At 41.3% G+C, this 20,666-nt stretch overlaps 1 protein-coding gene across 3 annotated transcripts in view; it reads left to right on the top strand.

The window, feature by feature from the left end:
- Window positions 1–20,666, top strand: part of LOC141257809 (dihydroxyacetone phosphate acyltransferase-like) — a 181,831-nt gene that overhangs the window by 10,208 nt on the left and 150,957 nt on the right. For 2 of the 3 annotated variants that reach the window (XM_073672811.1, XM_073672812.1), the window contains exons 2-3: window positions 12,531–12,722; window positions 15,845–16,021. In XM_073672811.1, coding sequence (XP_073528912.1) covers window positions 12,531–12,722; window positions 15,845–16,021 — 369 coding nt within the window. The remainder of the gene's footprint in view (window positions 1–12,530; window positions 12,723–15,844; window positions 16,022–20,666) is intronic. The other variant, XM_073672813.1, reaches the window with a different exon arrangement.

Below are 20,666 nucleotides of genomic sequence, written 5' to 3' on the forward strand. Positions count from 1 at the left end.
TGAGCAGATTTAATGGCACGAGGGGATAGGTGGCACAGGACCTGCAATACTTTAAGACTTCCCGGTGACATCTGGGCAAATAGAACTTCCACATGACCTGTTCTTGAGTTTTGTCTACGACCAGATGGCCACCCAAGATATGTGAATGAGCCATGTCCAATGTCTAAAGGGTCCTAGTACTAGCAATTGTTCCACTATCTCCTCCTTCACCTTAGTAACCGGGTACAATAAGTCCCCACTCAACATAAAATAGGGAAACCTGGTGTCAGCCCCCGGCTCCTGTGCTATCCAGTTTATGGTGGTTACATTATTGAACTCCTCTTTTAGAGTTAGGTCCCTATGTTGGGCGGACCCAAATTTTTCACCAATCACCCCAACTCAGGAATGTTGGCCTCAAGGGACACTGCTTCCTTATCCCTCACAAGGACACAGAAGGGAAAAATGTCAGACACTGGGTGTGGTGACACTTTTTTAGGGGCGACCCGTCTCTCATCCGAGCAACTGAGCCCTGTCCCCTTCCCCCACAAGTTCTAAAACAAACAAAAGGCCCGGCCTATGATAATGGGATGTAATAAGTCCTGGACCACGCTGACCTAGTGGGACTCAGTACATTGGCTGTTTCAATGTCCACTCTGGCCACTGGATAGTCTTTCTTTAGCATACCCATGAATGCAGCGATCGCCAACTTTCTTTGCCAGGATCAGCTGGAGAGGAAGTGTGACCCTCATGAGGGTCACCAAATTCCCTGAGTCTAGCAGTCCAGTCACTTGTGTACTATTTACCTTCACGGGAAAAGCCTGTGGCCCCTCGCTGGGTAGATAGTTCACACTACAAGCAGGATACATATATGAATAGTAGAGTGCCAGGCTACAGCCCATCTGCTCTGAGGTCATAGGACAACGGGAGTCTAAATGGCCTGGGCCGTGACATTTATAGCATTACCTCTCCCTTCACTTTGGATCTTGGACGTCCCCTTTTTGGCCTCTGCCCCCTGTTTGGACCCCCAGTATGGAGTGGGTTGCCTCCCTCAGGAACTCTCAACCACCTGATACCTTTCAGCCAGTCCAACCATTTTTTTGGCGTACCGGGGATCACCCTGGGCAACCCAAGTCTGTATTGGCATCGGAAGGTAATGCACGAACTGGGCCATTACCCCTCGCTCTACCATCTATACAGGGGTAGAGGACGCAGGTAACTATTTTTGGACCAGGTGCAGCAGATCAAGCATTTGGGAGCGAGGAGGTTTGTAACGGTGAGACGCCCAGTTGTGGGATCTCCAGACCCGTTGTGCCCTGACAGTCATTGTCACCCCAAAGCGCGCTAAAATTTCAGTTTTCCCAATAACAAAAATGTTTCTTAAGTATGTATTTAACTTTTAATAGCATCTCCTGAATCCCCCATGTACAGATCCACTATACACAATATGATAGGCCTACAGCTCTTCTATACACAGTACAATGCCCCCCCACAGTTTCCCTGTACACAGTATGCTTGGCCCACAGCTCCCTTATACACAGTATGAAAGGCCCACAGATCCCCTATGTACAGTATGATGAGCCCACATTAGTCTTTACACTGTATGATGGCCCCCACACTGTATAATGGCCCACACAGTGTATAATGGCCCCTATATAAGCCCTCACTCTGTTTAATGGTCCCACAATAGCCCGTACACAGTATAATGGATCCCACAGCAGCTCCACCACTGTATAATGGCCCCCACAGTAGTCCCCGCGCATTAAGAGTATCCTCACACTGAGTACCTACCACTTTAGCCTTCAAACTGTATAATAGCCCCCACATTATCTCCCACACTGTACAATGGCCCCCACAGTAGTCCCCAAACTCTATAATGGCCCCCACATTAGCTTCCACACTTTATGAAGGCTCCACACTGTATGAGTCACGTGACAGCAAAGCAGCGGATTGACGTCACAATCCGGAAGTACTGGCAGTACACATAAGAACGCTCGGCGTTCTATTCCCACAGCACATTCTCTATAGTACGGTCGTGCATGCCTCTATGTAGCGCCATTGAACGTATGCCCCTCCTCCATGTGGTCTTGGTGAGTACTGCATATTTATTAGGGTCTTTCTCATTTATTTTAGTTTGCACAGAGATAGTGATTCATGTTATCCCCCTTCTCTTTGCAGCTTTGATTGATTATCCACATATCAATTGGGCAGCATCCTGGTAATAATGAGGGGTATCTTTTGTATTTTCTGTCTCTCATACCTCATATTTGATGTTGTATCCTGTTAATCACATCTAATGAATTCAGCCACTTCGTTTTTTATAGACTATTTGCTCTCATTTGCTAAAATTATAAAGATGTACTATGGACTTATCATATTAAATCCATTTTTTTTGCTCAATTAATTGTAATAGTATAAACATTGTGAATATGTTGTATATTCATATTAGAATTTGTTATTCAATTTAGAGTTCTGATGAAGGCCGAATCAGGCCGAAACGTTAATATATTTTCCATATTGGAGAATCATGTAAAATAAAACTAAATCCAAATTAAAATTTTGCTTTAGCCCCAAATTTTTAATTTTCACTAGGGCAACAGGAGAAAAAGTGTTTGTTGACCAGTTCTCCATATGTGGTTTTGTTTGGGCAAACGCTAGGGAATGAAATAAGCGCTATTTGACTTTTAAAGCGCAAATTTGGCTGGAATAGTTTGTGGGTGCCATGTCACATTTGGAGAGCCCCTGAGGTGCTAAAACTGTAGAAATCTCCCACAAGGAATCAATCTAGGATTGTAGTGAGCATTATGAACTCACATGTGCTTCAAATAATTGTATAATTTTGGTATGTTAAACCAAAAAAATGATGTTTTTTCCACTAAATTGTTGTTTTTTCAAAGTGCCATTTTAGAGTGTAAAATTTGCTGGAATGGTTTGCAGATGCCATTCACATCCCCTGAGCCTCTGAGGTGCCAGAACTGCAGAACCCCTCTCTACCCCCCAAAAGGTTACCCTGTTTCGAAGTCTATACCCCACAATGAATGTATCTATGAGATTAATGAGAATGTTGATACCACTGGTATTTCACATAATTTTATACCACAGGGTTATGAAGAATAGAACTTATATTTTTTCCATAATATGTTGATTTAGCCCACATTTTTCATTTTCACAATGTGTAATAGGCAAAAATGGCCCCAGAATTTGTTATGCAAGTTTTCTTGAACGAGGCAATATTCCATATGTGTCACAAATCCACCTGGACCTGCTCCTGCGACATCTGCTTACATCAAGAGGCGCTGTTGTAATCGTAATAATAAAAATCCTGTATTCAACTTACCTGGATCCATCGGCGACTTATGCCACGTCGATAGCCAAGCAGTGAGCTCAGTGGCTCTGCCTGAGTAGATGAAATGCCCCACTCAGAGCCTCTAAGCTCATTGATTGGCTGTAGACGTGGTGTCAGCGCTGCAGCCTATGCTGGACATTTAAACTTCCAGCATACTGCTGGAATGTACCAGTAATACTTCTCTGGTTCACTCCTGTTTAGCTACCTCTTGAAGCTCATCAAGAGAATGCCAAGAGTGTGCAAAGCAGTCATCAAAGCAAAGGGTGGCTACTTTGAAGAACCTAGAATATAAGACATATTTTCAGTTGTTTCACACTTTTTTGTTAAGTATATAATTCTACATGTGTTAATTCATAGTTTTGATGCCTTCAGTGTGAATGTACAATTTTCATAGTCATGAAAATACAGAAAAATCTTTAAATGAGAAGGTGTGTCCAAAATTGGTCTGTACTGTAGTATAGTTTTTCAGATTCGCTATGTCTCTTTCCTCGTGCAGGGAATTGCAGGACCTTAGGTATCCATGGTTATGACCACTGGCAACTAGCAAGCTAACTGTCACTATATCTGTGGTCATAACCATGGATACCTAAGGTCCTGCAATTCCCTGCACATGAGGAAAGAGACACAGCGAATCAGAAAAACTATATTACATTTCTAATTGGAGGCGTTTGCTAATATTATCATTACACTTACTACATATTGGGGTAGGATGTTGGAGATGAGAATACCCCATTAGGAGTCAATTCTTTTGTTCTTGAACATCTGTTCTTGGTGGTTTTATTTTAGTATTAAGAATGGGTTAAGCAGATGTTCCAGTTCACCTGTAGGCATAAATTTATTTTTTGTTGGTAAAAAAAGATGGTGGTCTAACACCATGTATTGACTAGGAACTAAAAGGGTTATCCAGGACTATTTTATTTTTTCATTATGGTCCTAAGAACTTACAAGCAAGTAGTTATTAACCGCTCCTTCTTGTGATTCAGCGGCCTCTGCTGACGTCACGTTGACAGAGCAGCTGCTTCTCATCTGCTCTGCTCACTGGGCGTGACTGCCAATCTCATGCTGACTGACAGCTGGTTCCCCTGCTAAGTGTAGGAAGCTGGCTGTCAATCAGCATGATGCCAGCAGTCACTCCCCATCAGCAGAGCAACTCAAAAGAAGAAGAGCTGCTCTGTTTACATGAAGCAGCAGTCTCATTGGCAGGAGCAGCCCGTGACCACTCTGTGCCGCTACTGGGTAGAACAGGCAGTTAGTCAGCAACTACCTGCCTTTATGTTCTTAGGCCCATGGTAAAAAAATATAATAGTCCTGGAACACCCCTTTAACAAAATCACTGTAAAGAATTAGTATCCTCTGCTACTCATCCCTGATCTCTATAACCAGTTGAGTGCATATAACCTTGTTTGTATAAGGGAAGGTGATTGATTGAAGACACATCTGAGGTTATTTAATATATTTAAATGAATACACCTATGAGAATCTAGTACACCTACAGTATGAGTATTTCTGATGGCTTTTGTTAATAAAATATTCAGAGATACGAGGGTCAGTCAATAAGTAATGCCTCCTATTTTTTTCTCCTTTTAATTGGCAAGAAATTCAAATGCAATTACATAGGTTGAAAACCACAACATTAACGATTAATTTGTCACTTTTCAATATAATCTCCATCCATTCCCACAGTCTTGGTCCACCGTTTAACAAGGGCATGTATTCCAGCATGGTAAAAAGCATGGTCTTGCTTCCTAAGCCATTGACGCACGGATTTTTCACGGCCTCCTCATCCTCAAAGTGCTGAGCTTCTTTTAGCGGCCCGAACAGATGGAAGTCTGATGGTGCTAGGTCAGGGCTGTATGGGGGATGAGGCAAGACTTCCCATCCAATTTTCACAATCTCTGCAGTGGTGTGATGACTGGTGAGTGGTCTTGCATTGTCATGCAAAAGAAGAACATCCGCCATAGCTTTAGCAGGGCGAACTCGCTGGAGACGTGCTTTAAGTTTTTTTAGGGTTGTGACGTATCTGACAGAATTTACTGTGCATCCCTGCTCCAAAAAATCAACCATAACTACACCCTTCTCATTCCAGAACACAGTCTCCATAACTTTCCCAGCTGATCGCACAGTTTTGAATTTTTTCTTCCTCGGTGACTCAGTGTGATGCAATTCCATTGACTGCCTCTTTGATTCTGGGTCAAAAAAATGAACCCATGTTTCGTTTACATTTACAATTTTTTTCAGAAACTCCTCCCCCTCGAAATGGAAGCGCTGCAAGTGTTCGGAGGCTATTGTTTTTCTTGTCTCTTTGTTCTCATCGGTTAGCATTCTTCGGACCCACCATGCACAAACTTTTCTGTATCCCAGTTGTCCAATAATTTTCATCACACTGCCTTTACTGAGGCAGATAATGCCACACAATTCATCTGCAGTCACCCGGCGGTCACCACGAATGATGTCATCGACTCGTTGAATGTTGCTTGGAGTCACTGCGGTTACTGGCCTGCCACTCCGCATTTTGTCAGCCAACGGTGATGGCCCTTCAGCTGTGTTACAGCGACGAACCCATCATCTAACAGTACTGACATCCACTGTTCCATCACTATACACATTTTTCAGTCTCTCATGAATTCGAATGGGCGTTTCACCTTCTGCATGCAAGAATTCAATCACAGAACGTTGTCTAATATGAACATCGATGTCAGCCATTTTGCAAACGGATACAGTCCTGCCACCTGTTGGTGCAGGAAGTTGCAATTGCTGTGGATTGGAGAAGGTTTGAGGAATTGTGCCAAATTTGAATATTTAACATAACTACCTTATTTAAGGAGAAAAAAATAGGAGGCATTACTTATTGACTGACCCTCGTATAAATGGCCAATATGTGGTTGTCTGTCTAGATTACATGTTAGTTTATTCACCTGATTATGAGCTACACATCCTACATGTATATACAGTAATGCCAAACATATGAAAACTAACAAGGGTTTAGTCACTCTGGGACTTAGAAGGTACGGGGACATTAGGATTTGGAAATGCAGATTTTGCTGGAAATTTTGGTGGGGAATTCCATGTTGCTTTTTGCAGAATTTTTGTGCTACCAATTATGTGGAAACCTATATTTCCATCAACAATTAACAGACTTGAATGGGGGATTGTTTTTTTGTGGGGTGGGATAAAGTTTTTAGTTGGTGTACATAAGATTTTGGATCACTTTTAAAGCTGGATTCACATTTATTAATTTTTCAAAATCCTTGACAGAATAATTCATGATTATGAGACAGGTAGGGTCACTTTGGACTCCATATAGCGTCAGCTCCAGCCGTGTCAATCTTTAGAGATGCACAAAAGCATAATCCACTGCGCTTTTGTGTATGCCTATAGAGATGGGACACTGAAGGAAAGAGGCTGAATGGAGTCTACAGTCTGCCTCAATATAGTAAATGTTTCTGTGTTCTGATTGAATCCTCTTTATCAGTGCTCAGAGTAGAGCACAGAATAAATATGAACTGAACCTTATTCAGATTTTTGAAAGGCAGAATGAACAAATAAAACAACAGTTCAAGAATTGCTTTTATTTTTATATTTTTATACCTCTTGTCATCACGATTACAGCGATACGTGATTTATGTAGATTTTATATTTTTCTACTTTTTAACACAAAAACTATTTTTACAATGAAAAAAAAATGTGTATCTCCATTTTTTTTATTGAACTTTTTAAGGGAAGGGAGTACAATACACACAAGGAATGTTGTTTAAAAACATATATCTTAAGAAAAGCGGGAAGAGAGAAAAAAAAGTTGGGGGAAGAATAGCAAATGGAATCGGAAAGGAATAAACTTTAATCTGGTAGAAGAGTCGTACTGTAACTCTCTCAATCTGCTGGCCCTCCCTGAAACCTGGATCCAGGATTCTGACACTGTCTCCCCTGCCGCTATTTCTCATGGCGGCTTGCATTTTTCCCATTCTACGAGACCTGCGAACAGACTTGGTGGTGGAGTCGGCTTACTCCTGTCCCCACAATGCACCTTCCAGGTCATCCCCCCAGTTCCATCACTCTCCTTCCCTTCTTTTGAGGTCCACACCATTAGGCTCTTCCATCCCCTCTCCCTCAGAGTAGTGGTTGTATACCGTTCCCCAGGCTTACCCACCCAGTTCCTTGACCATTTTTCTGCCTGGCTGCCGCACTTCATATCCTCTGATTTACCAACCCTTATCCTGGGAGGCTTCAACATCCCAATAAACAGCCCCACCTCCTCATCTGCATCCCAGCTTCTATCTTTAACCACTTCTCTTGGCCTCTCACAGCATTCAACATCTGAGACACACAAAGACGGAAACACCATTGATCTGATCTTTGTCCGGCTTCGTTCAATCCCCTACCTAGATAACTCCCCTCTTCCCCTCTCTGATCATTACATTCTCTCCTTCACGCTCACAAATCCTCGCTCGCCCCAGCACACTCCTACCTATCATACATTCAGAAATCGACAAGCCATTAACCCTCATACACTTACAGACTCCCCTCACTCATCACTGTCCCCAATCTCCTCTTTTTCCTGTCCTGGTCTGGCTGTAAATCACTACAATGAAACTCTCAGATGCACCCTTGACCAAGTAGCGCCCCTCACCCTCAGAACCTCTAAACACAGAGTAAAATAGCCTTGGCTCACACCGCAAACCTGACTTCTCCAGCGATGCTCTAGAAGTGCCAAACGCCTATGGAGGAAAACTTGCACACTAGAAAACTTTATCCACTATAAATTTATGTTAAAAACCTAGAACTCTGGCCTTCACCTCGACAAACAGTCCTACTTCACCACCCTGATCTCCTCACTATCCAACAAACCCAAAAAACTCTTCGACACCTTTCACTCCCTCCTCAGTCCTAAAGCGCAGGCCCCCATCATAGACATTTGTGCTGAGGACTTGGCCTCCTACTTCACAGAGAAAATAGACATCAACCATCAGGAAATCAGCTCCCAGCCACCAGGTGCCTTGACTCCCATCCCATCCCTTCTCCTCTGGATCACTCTACACATTTGACCCAGTCACAGAAGAAGACGTCTCCAGGCTCCTCTCTTCTTCTCATCCCACTACATGCACCACTGACCCTATTCCCTCACATCTACTCCAGTCTCTTTCTTCAGTTGTCACTTCTCACCTATCTAAAATCTTCAACCTCTCCCTCTCTACTGGTATCTTCCCCTCCTTCAAACAATCCATCATTACTCCATTATTAAAAAAGCCCTCTCTTGACCCTTCCTGCACAAACAACTACAGACCAGTCTCCAACCTCCCCTTCATCTCTAAACTCTTGGAGCGCCTCGTCTACTCCCGCTTTACTCGTTACCTCTCCATTCACTCTCTTCTAGACCCATCACCGTCTGGCTTCCGCCCCCTACATTCAACAGAAACAGCACTCATCAAAGTAACCAATGACCTTCTGACAGCAAAATGTAATGGTGACGACTCTCTGCTCATTCTTCTTGACCTCTCTGCAGCTTTCGACACCGCTGACGGCCACCTCCTACTCTCTATTCTCCACTCACTCAGCATAAGGACATTCCTCTCTCCTGGTTCTCTTCCTACCTATCTGACCGCTCTTTCAGTGTATCGTTTGCTGGCTCCACTTCTTCCCCCCTTCCTCTCACTATTGGGGTTCCTCAAGGTTCAGTCCTTGGCCCTCTTATCTCTCTACACAGCCCCAATTGGACAGATCATCAGCAAATTTGGCATAAAGTACCATCTTTATGCTGATGACACACAACTATACACCTCATCCCCTGACCTTACGCCCATTGTACTACAGAACACCAGTGACTGTCTGGCCGCAGTTTCCAACATCATGTCCGCTCTCTATCTGAAACTCAACCTTTCTAAAACTTAACTTCTTCTGCTTCTGCCATCCACTCACCTCCCTTAATCTGACATCTTCCTCTCCGTGTGTGGCACCACAATAATGCTGAGCCAGTAGGCATGCTGTCTGGGCGTTGTGTTTGACACCAATCTTTCCTTCACTTCCAATATACAATCTCTTGTCCGCTCTTGTCGCTTGCACCTGAAGAACATCTCTAGAATCCGCCCCTTTCTCACCTTGGAAACAACAAAAACCCTCACTGTTGCCCTGATCCACTCCCGCCTTGACTATTGTAACTCTCTATTAATTGGCCTCACCTCACTCGACTTTCCCCTCTCCAGTCCATCCTTAATGCAGCAGCCAGGGTCATCTATCTGGCTAATTGTTACTCAGATGCTTCCGCTCTATGCCAGTCATTGCACTGGTTGCCCATGAAGTACAGGATCCAATTTAAATTGCTTATTCTCACCCACAAATCTCTACACAGTGCGGCACCCCCCTACATCTCTTCCCTCATTTCTGTTTATCGGCCGACCCGTTCTCTACGCTCCACAAGCGACTTTCGACTAACATCCACACTAATCCGTACCTCCCACTCGCGGCTCCAAGACTTCTCCTGAGCTGCACCTATTCTTTGGAATGCTCTACTCCAAGAAATTAGGATGAACCACAACTTACACAGTTTTAGGCGCTCCTTAAAAACACACCTGTTTAGGGCTTCCTATCACGTTTCCTAATCGTAGAACTTTTATATTTTTATAGCCCATTCATCATTTCTCCAAACATAAGTCTCCGCCAAACTCCACCGCACCCAAAAGCAGTACAGATATTGGCTGGTTACGAGCTCGTGCAGCCTTTATCTATCCCTCATCCCCTCAAGGTGGCTGGACCATCATTGTAAATAAGCCACTGTACTTTGTGTCACTCCCACCTCATTGTAGATTGTAAGTTCTTACGAGCAGGGTCGTCATTATTTTTGCTTTAATTATTGTATTATGTTTAGCTATTTACTTATGACTGTTGTATATGAACCTCTGAATTGTAAAGCTTTGCGGAATATGTTGGCGCTATATAAATAAAGATTATTGTTATTATTATTATTATAACAACTGTGCCAGTTCCTGTCCCTTTTGTTTCTACTACGGCCGCTAGATGGCTCTGCTCCTTAGTTGCAGGTGATATGTGACAGCGTCAGTCTTGTTTTATTTCTGGGACTTTTGGTTCTGTTAGATCAGGGAGCTATGGGGTTAAATCTTTGGTTTTGATTACTCCTTTCTGAGATATCTGAGTGTGGTCATCTGCTATTTAAACCCCTGGGTCTCTGACTTCCACTGCCAGTCAATGAGTTTTGCTTACCTGGATTGTGGCTCCAGTCCTTGCTCTTTTGTTGTCTTCCTGATTTCTCTAGTTTTCTGATGTTGGCTTGAATTTTGACCATCTACTTGTTCTCCGATTTTGTGCCTGACGTGACCTCTTGGCATTGACCCCACGTGGTGAACAACTTACCTTCAACATGCTCCACTGGTCAATCGCTACTCTGTGACCCCCAGCCCAGAAGCCCCTTTGTGAGCCCAAAAGTTAAAGGGTGAAGTCCAGGGCAACCCCTGGGATCTGGTAAACGGAGTGGCTTGAACTAAGTCTATCTGTGGAAGTTCTAATAACAGCTGTCAGGCTTCCATGAACAGTGAAACTGTGATAATACCATTTATTTTGCCCTATTTCATGGCCAATGTAATTTGCCAGCTGTGGGGGTAATGTGTCAAATAGCTGGCTTCCTTCCACTTTCCACTGTCCTACTCCTTGTGACTGGCGTATAGTATCTCTCCATATTAGATAAACATCACCCAGATAAATATTCACATGCACCATCAAAATAGTTGAAACTATAAACTTATTTATCACAAATTTGCAGGATAATTGATAAATGTACGATCATAGTAGTAAAACTCCTAGTGAATGGGGTGCCCAAAGTCTCTTGTGTAAATAGAGCCATAGTGCACACGTGTGACCACTGAATTTGCTTCTATCAAACTGGTAGATATCATATAACTATTCCTTATGTATACAGTATATATAGGAAGAAGATGGCAGCTCCAAAGTAGATGCAAAAAGTTGTATTCCACAAAAATGTGATCTTTTAGATACACTTTAGCCTTTATCAAGCAAGCAGAAAATAGTTGTTCCATCAGTTCCCCAGAAGTAAATGTAGTGGCCATTATAGATTTGCACCAGTGCAGTAGTGTAGTACCTGATAAACGTGTTGTAGAGGTGAAACTTGACTTAGAAGGTACAGTAAGGCTGTGTGCCCACGATGCGTTTTTTAAGCGTTTCCGCAGCGGCAAAAACGCTGCAGAAACGCTTAAAAAACACATGGTAGAAGGCCTGCCATGTTCCCCAATGATAATCCGCATGTGCTGTGCACAGGCTGCGGAAATTTCCGCTGCGGATTATCATTGCGGAAAAAAACGCAGCACAACCAATTATTTTGCGGAAGTGCTGCGTTCGCCGCCATTGACTTGCATTGAAACGCATGGATTACGCATCACTGCATCTGTAGATGCGGAATCCATGCATTCCAATGTGCGGATGGTACCCGGGTGTGGAGGACAGGAGACTCTCCTCTGGACCCGGGTACCATAGAACCTGTAAAAAAAAAGAATAAAATATAATGTAAATATTATCCTTACCTTCTGATGGCCCCTCTGCGCTCGTCCCCCCTTGCCGGCAGCTCGCGATGGACTGAAGGACGTGCACTGACGTCATAGTCATGTGACGGCAGGTCCTTCAGTGTAGTGCCGGCTGGGAAGACGGAGCGAAGCAAGACTCCGGGGGCCATCGGAAGGTAAGTATAGATTTATTTTTTTATTTTTAAACATTCTTTAAGGTCACACTATATAAATCCATGCCGTTGCATGGATTTATATAGTGTGACCAAGTTGACAAGCACTTTCCCAGTGATGCTAAAATCGCTTGGTAAGCGCTTCTCAACCCGCATGCGGAAATGCATGTGAAGAACGCTTCACATCCGCTTGTCCCTGGCAGGAAAAACTCATGTACAATCCGCATGTACAATCTGCATGTACAATCCGCATGTACAATCCGCATGTACAATCCGCATGTACAATCCGCATGTGTTTTTTCTGCCAGGGAGATGCAGAAACGCTCAGGAAAAATCCGGAGCATTTCTGCATCGTGGGCACAAAGCCTAAGCGCTTCTAATACCAAACTTTGTCTTCCATGACTGCATCAACAATTGTTACTTTTTCTGGGGGTGCTGAGCATTTCAAAACAGAAATGGATAAGTTGACTTTGTTTTATGTTTGTAGATATTGATCTTCCTAATATCTTACAGCAGAAGGAAATCACAGGAAACACAAAAGAAGTGTTTGAAGATATCCTGGGAGAGCGACGTATTTCAAGTGATCTCCGATATGCTATGAAGAGTTTTACACCGGTTATTTATAAGAATCTTACTCCATGTACTTCAAGTGCCCTTAAGTCCATTGTTATGGATTCTGAAAATCTGCAGCACATCATTAAACAGGTGGGCCGCTTAAACTCGTTTCTAGAAGAACATTCATGAGGATACTACTTGGCATACTACCTTTGTCTTCCCTAATAATTACAATGTATCATTTCTTCAATTGTTTTAATTTCAATGAATGCTGTACAGTGATTGATTGCTATGGAAAACAAGACAGTTTTTCAGTTACACAGTTTTCATGATTGTCCTCCGCCGAGAAGTATCTTAGTATGTTAATGTACTATATTAGCATAGTGAGGCTAAGGAAAGACGTAAGGCTGTCTAGTTTAACCAATGGTATCCCTTAGAAGGTTATGTTCTTTCCCAACTGGGTGTGGTCAGGGACATGGTCAAACATTTGCCATGAGACAAACTTTGTCTCTTTCTCTCTTTGTAAAAGTTTGGATTGTAATAGTGCAGCAATAATAAAAATGGTAGTAGTAGTAATAATAATAATAATAATAATAATTATAATACATTTGTGAGGCCTGGTCCCAGTTAGATAGTAAGTTAGTGTAGTGTTAGCATAGTGAGTACAATTGGGGGAGAAAGGTTGAACTTGATGGACCTAAGTCTTTATTCAACCTATGTTACTAAATAAACTACTGTTGCTAGCATGCTCTATTTTACTTACTCTCACAATTATAAATCACCCTAAAATGGCTGCTGTATTCCCAGCTTAGGCCTTGATACAGGCTATGATAGTTCCTCCTGATTGGCTGTCTGAGCTATACCATGTGAAATAATGCTAGGTATTATAGGGAAACCTGCATGCTTATGTTAGTCTTCTGTGACTGATGCAATGTGTAAGACAGTGGAGGGCATTTTTTTGGTGATTCGCACAAATCGAAAATTTTTCAAATTCACCTTGTTCTGTGAATTTCATAAAATTCTTCTCAAAGTTGATTCACATAGAATATATACAATCATCAGGGAGAATATTTGCTTTTTAAATTTCCATTATGTTTTTTCCTTGAAAAATATGCAATATGCTTTTTGCATTAAAATCGGTGCTGTAATCTTTTGTAAAAATCACTTTATGTACTTATATCTTACTTGCTCGTTTAGTCATAGGGGTGTTCCTTTCCTAAACGAGCAAGTAAGATATAAGTACATAAAGTGATTTTTACAAAAGATTACAGCACCGATTTTAATGCAAAAAGCGTGTTAGTGATGCATATTAGTGATGCATATTGCATCACTAACAACAACCTGGGGGCAGTTTACACGCTCCAACTGACATGACTGGTTCCCTTTAAACAGTTTAGTCACTACACGATACAAATATTTAGCATTCATATTAAATTTCTTCTCCCTCTCTTCCAAGAGCCAATACATTTTTATACTTTCATTGACATAGCCGCTTGAGGTCTTGTTTTTTGAATGACAACTTGTGTTTTTAAAGGGGATCTGTTCAGCAGGTGTTTGCTACATAATTTGATAGCAGCATGATGTACAGACAGAGACCCTGATTCCATAGATGTGTCATTTAGTGGGCTGCGTATTGCTGTTTCAATAAAATCAGTATTTTAATAACAGGAGATTATCACTACAGGACTATTTGTCTTGTGCCTCCTGGTCAACTTGTTTAGTGTAACTACACTTCCACCACTGATTAGCAAAGGTTTATTTTCATATTCTTAAATGGGTATTGTCGGATAGTGCTTGTAAATAGAAGCAATTTTGTATTTTACTGCTTATTAAAATTTTCAGCCTAATTACAGAGTATCGGCTGTCAATCAGCAAGACATCGTTGTCCTTTCCCCCACAATAGAGAAGACTGGAGAGGCAGAAAAGGCTGGTGGTTAGCAACTGCCTTCAGTAAGATCTTAGCTCTGTAGGAAATAAAAATAAAGTCCCAGATAAACCCTTTAAAGGGAATCTGTCACCCCCCTGGCACTTATCTGACCTCTAATATGGGCATACAAGTGATAGAAAAGTAAATCTATACCTACCTGTATGCCTCATATTAGAGGTCTTGTTGCTGTAAAATATCTTTTTATTCAGTCAAGTTTCTGATGCTTGCAGGCCTGGTGACTGGAAGAAATCCCCGCCTACTGTGGTAATTACAATGTTTCCCCCCCTCCCCTGCATGTCACAGTGCCCTGTGATGTGCAGTTGCAGCAGCCAAATCCAGGCACTGTGACATGCAGAGGAGGGTGGAATCATAATTAAAGTAATAAAATAAGTAAAAAGACATTTCACAGCACCAAGACCTCTAATATGAGGCATACAGGCCGGTATAGATTTACATTTCTGTCACCTGTATGCCCATATTAGAAGTCAGATAAGTCCCAGGAGGGTGACAGATTCCCTTTAACTAGGAATACAACAGTCAGCACATTCTGATGGGGAGTTTGTAACTCTTTTATAATAATAATAATAATAATAATCTTTTTATTTATATAGTGCCAACATATTCCGCAGCGCTTTACAGTTCGGACATTTTACAGACATTATAAGCACTGTCCCCATTGGGGCTCACAATCTAGATTCCCTATCAGTATGTCTTTGGAGTGTGGGAGGAAATCGGAGAACCCGGGGGAAACCCACGCAAACACGGGGAGAACATACAAACTCCTTGCAGATGTTGTCCTTGGTGGGATTTGAACCCAGGACCCCAGCGCTGCAAGGCAATCTGTCTTTTATTGAACTTCTCACAGCTGATGTATGATCACATGAATGCTCAGCTCTCCTTTGAGGTGGTTTGCTGTCATAAATAAGCTGAGAAAAGATCAATAAACTAAAAGCCTTAAAAGTGAAATGGCGCAAAATTTAAAACTCAATTCAAGAAAAATAAAACCCAGTTGTAGGAATGAATTTAGCCCAAAATACAGAGCCTTGATTTGCAGTTCCTTTAAATTTGACTGGAAGAATAGCGCAGCCCTATTCTTTCCATCAGAATGAGGGATACTACTTTGGCATCTGGATGGACAATACTGTTAGTTAAAACTAATTACGGGGCACCATGTGTCTGTTCATACATATTCAGCATGGTGAGCCATGTCTTCTGTTCAGAAGTGGAGTGTAAGCTTGAGAGCACGGCACTCACTTCTCTTGGTATCTGTTGAACTATATAGACTGCATATTCATTGACATTAGTTAACATCATTTTTCTTTTCATATGATGCTGTGGTCTTCAGATAAGTGTGGAATCTGGTGAACCATTTTATGTTGTTCAAAACAAAGCTGTCCAGATCCTTGATGAAATGAGCCACAATTTAAAACTGGGAGCTATCAGACTGTTTGCCTTCGGTTTGAGTAAAATCTTCAAAAGGCTTTACCAAAAAGTGTTTGTCAACCAGGAAGGCATACAGAGGGTAAGTGATGTCACAAAATAATGTTTATAACTAAGATTGCTCACAAAAGAGTGTTTTCTTCTTATGTAACAGACCATAACTGGTCAACATTAACCCTCCGGCAGTCAGCAAACTGATAAAAATGTAGACATGTAAGAATAGATGCATCATAATTTGTGCTCTGTTAGGGTATGTTCATATAGAGATTTTTTTGAAGTGTTAAAAAACAACAAGTTTTCTACTGCTAATCACTTGGCTATATGTGCACACGGCATTTCTTTTTAGGCGTAATCTGCCTAGCACTTGCCTGAGAAAGGTGCTTCATAAAATGAACAATAATGAACACAGTTCCTGTTTTATGTCACGTCTTTTAACTGTTTCAATGTTCAGGAATCTAAAGCGACTTGCCCACTTTCTACACTTGAAAGTATAAAATAAAAAATGCCATTGGCGGAGATGCTGAAAGAGCGTCAACAAAACCATTTTCCTGAAGCGGATTGGCCTTGGGAAACTCAATAATTACACTGGTGTCTAGAGACACGTGCACATTGTCTTTGAGATGCTATTCAGTTTTTAATTTTCTGAAGCAGTTTTGGAAGAGTTTTTTTTTTCAGATATGTTTTTTGCAGCCTTCTTATTGGACAGTGCCTATTTTGGAGCAGATTCCTTTAGGAGACGCTTCCAAGAAGTAACATGTACTTTATTTTTCCCTCAAAGCAATTTTCAAAACCCAAAGCAGAGGAAAAATGCATAAAAGACTGAACATATAACCAGCAAAGTGTTTTACAATAGAAATGACTTGGAAAAGTCTTTCAAGCTTTTTTGTTAAATTTTTCACGCGATTTTTGGAGCAGAAGTGCCCCAAAGACTCCTAAAAAAACCTCTGTGTTCACATACACATAGGCTGTGTGGACACGGTGCATTTTTGGTGCGTTTTCGCTGCATTTTTTCCTCGAATTCGGCCAAAATCTCTAGGGAATCCTTATGCCAGCATAGTTAATGAGAATCCTGAAGTGCTGTGCACATGACCAGTAATTTTCCTTTCAGGATTTACATTGCGTTCAAATCTGCAGCATGTCAATTCTTTGTGCGTTTTTGCAGTGTTTTTCACCCATTAACTTCATTGGAGTCAGTCAAATCTTCAGCAAAAACACAGGTATAAAAATGTTTGCCTATTTGCTGCGGATTTTTGCTGCAGATTTTACTGAATTAAAGTCAGTGGGTCAAAAATGTGGCAAAGCCACACATAGAATTGACCGCAGGTCACAGGCGTCGGCTGATAAGAGGCTACTCCCATCAGCCTACGGCTGCTGCCGCTGGTAACAGCAGGCGCTGCTGGTGGGAGAATCAGTCTCTCATCAGCCGGTGCCTGTGATCACAGTTTAAAAAAAAAAAAAGTTTAAATAAATAAATATAGAAATAAAAATAAAAACACATTATACTCACCAAACACCAAATCCCCAATGCCCATGTCACCTGTAAAAAAATAAAAAATAAAAAAAACACCATATACTCACCTTAATGCCTAATCCCCGATGCCCATTTCACCTGTAAAAAGTCAAAAATAATAAACCACCATATCCCTCACTTATCCGCTGTAATCCACGTAATCTAGAGTGTCCCACGACGATCGGATCATTTGTAGAACAGTCACATCAAGAGATGGGACTGCTCTACCTGGCAGCCGGCGATACACTGACAGGAGTGTAATCTCTCCCACAGTGTACAGTGCTGAGCTGCCATGAGAGAGGTCATGCAAGTTCATCAGCTGACTAGCTCCGGTGATCTCACTTACTGCACCGCAGCTGCATGAACTCCTGTGACCTCTCTAATGGCAGCTCAGCACTATGCACTGACAAAGGAGCGATTACACTTCTGTGTCAGTGTCAGCTTGCTGTCCTGTAGAACACAAAAAACATCACAGAGAAAAACAGGCCTTACCAATACCAGGTCAGATTACCAAAGCACAAGCAGGATGCAGCAGACCCCCATAATAAAAGTGGGGGCAAGCACAGGTGCAAAATACTGATGCGACTGCCACCCCATCCATGAATTGGCAGATATGTGAGTGGCTGTGTAGTACTACAGTTGCACACAGATGGGACTTGCATACGACGCCAGTCACACAGATAGGTGTGATGCAGTGTCTGGCTTACAGCCTATTAATGACACCTGTAATTTTAAATCAAGTGGGCTGTCCAGTACTATATACGTGCACCCCACAAGACAGACGCCCCAATTCACCCAACCAACATTAAAGGGCCTGGCTGCATCCTTCAAATGATGAAAAATGTGCAAAAATAGATGAAAAATAATTTGTAAGATAAATACATTACATGAAGTATTTGTCGATATGTTGGTCAAAATACGCAAGCTCGCAACCCGCGTCAAGGGTCCTCATACTTACGAGTCCCTACTATAAAATTAAGAAGCTGCGGCAAAGTGCCAGATTTGGCGCATTTATGGATGCGCCAATTCTGGAGTGGCTGTGGGCTGGTATTTTTAGGCTGCGAAAGGCCAGATAACCATGAACCTTCCCAGCCTATTAATGTCAACTCACAGGGGTCTGTTTTGCCTTTGCTGGTTATCAAAAATGGGAGGAACCCCATGTAATTTTTTTAAGGGTCCCTCCCATTTTTTATTTATAACCATCACAAGAGCAATATTTTTTCATCATACATCACAGCATTTTAAAGGCTAGGCAAGGCAGGGGGCTCCCTCTCCCATCCAATCAGAAACAAGCATTCCTCACATGTATTTAAGCTGTCAAACAGTCGCAAATCATGGACATGGGAGTGATTCAAACATATCACCGAGTACGCTGAAGATACTCGGTACTCGCCCGAGCATACTCGACAAAAGGGTTAACTGAATATACTCGCTCATCACTATCTAAAAGGCATTCTGCCAGTGTCACACTGACAGGTAAAAAGCATTGCAGTACATGTGCATTTCAATGCATTATACCAGTAATCAAAATGATACAAGCTATTATACAGTGGGTGAAATAAGTATTTGATATAATGCCGATTTTCTCACCTACAAATAAAGGAGAGGTCTGTAATTTTTATCATTGATATACAGTACACACCAAAAGTTTGGACACACCTTCTCATTTAAAGAATTTTCTGTATTTTCATGACTATGAAAATTGTACATTCACACTGAAGGCATCAAAACTATGAAATAACACATGTGGAATTATATACTTAACAAAAAAGTGTGAAACTACTGAAAATATGTCTTATATTCTAGGTTCTTCAAAGTAGCCACCTTTTGCTTTGATGACTGCTTTGCACACTCTTGGCGTTCTCTTGATGAGCTTCAAGAGGTCTTTCAACAATCTTGAAGGAGTTCCCAGAGATGCTTAGCACTTGTTGGCCCTTTTGCCTTCACTCTGCGGTCCAGCTCACCCCAAACCATCTCGATTGGGTTCAGGTCTGGTGACTGTGGAGGCCAGGTCATCTGGCTTAGCACCCCTTGACTTTCCTGCTTGGTCAAATAGCCTTTACACAGCCTGGAGGTGTGTTTGGGGTCATTGTCCTGTTGAAAAATAAATGATGGTCCAACTAAACGCAAACCGGATGGAATAGCATGCCGCTGCAAGATGCTGTGATAGCCATGCTGGTTCAGTATGCCTTCAATTTTGAATAAATCCCCAACAGTGGAATTGAATTATTTAAAAATCATACAATGTGATTTTCTGTTTCTTATTTTTAGATTTTGTCTCTCACAGTTGAAGTTTACCTATGATAAAAATTACAGACTTCTCCAGTCTTTGTAGGTAGGAAAACTTTTAAAATCGGCAGTGTATCAAATACTTATTTTCCCCACTGTAGGTGGACTAGGTAAAAAAGTAAAATAAAAGAAAAAAAATGTGTAAAAATGTAAAAAACAAAATGAACGAAATTTTTTTTTTTGCATCAATAAATATGTATATTTATGTAAAAACAAAAATAAACAAAAATATTACACATATTTGGTATCACTTCATCTGGGACGACCCGACCTATAAAACTGGCTCATTAGCTAACCTCTAAAGTGAATATCGTAAAAAAAGCAATGTTTTTTCATCATACAGCCAACAAAAATTGGAATGAAATGCGAGCAAAAACACATATATAAGTAGAAATGGTATAGCTATAAACGTCATCTTGTCAAAAAGGCCCCCCTATACATCTCCATCAGCAAAAAAATAAAAAAGCTATAGCAGTCATAATATAGCGATGAAAAAACAATATTGTTTCTCAAAAAATTGTTTTTATTGTGTAAAAGCAGCAAAATAAATATAAATAATATAAAAAAAAATAAATGTGATATTGCTGTATTTGTGCTAACCAGAAGAATAAAGTTGCCTTATTACTTTTACCACATGGTAAACGGCTTAAGAAAAAAAAAAACCCTTACGGTAGAAAGATAAAAAACCTATAGCCTTCAAAATATAGTGATACAAAACTTTATTTTTTTTTAAAAAAAGCATTTTTAGTGTGATAGTAGCCAAACATAAAAAAAACTATATAAATATGATATCACTGCACTTATAGTGACACAAAGAAAGAAGCCGCCTTATCACTTGTACCACATGGTGAACAACGTAAAAAAATAAATAAATAAAACCAATTCTTGAACTACTGTTGATTTGTTCATTCTGCCTCCCAAAGTTCGC

Source organism: Phyllobates terribilis, unplaced genomic scaffold, assembly GCF_046119375.1.
Source record: "Phyllobates terribilis strain yellow unplaced genomic scaffold, ASM4611937v1 Scaffold_3__8_contigs__length_932513732, whole genome shotgun sequence".
Classification (NCBI taxonomy): domain Eukaryota; kingdom Metazoa; phylum Chordata; class Amphibia; order Anura; family Dendrobatidae; genus Phyllobates; species Phyllobates terribilis.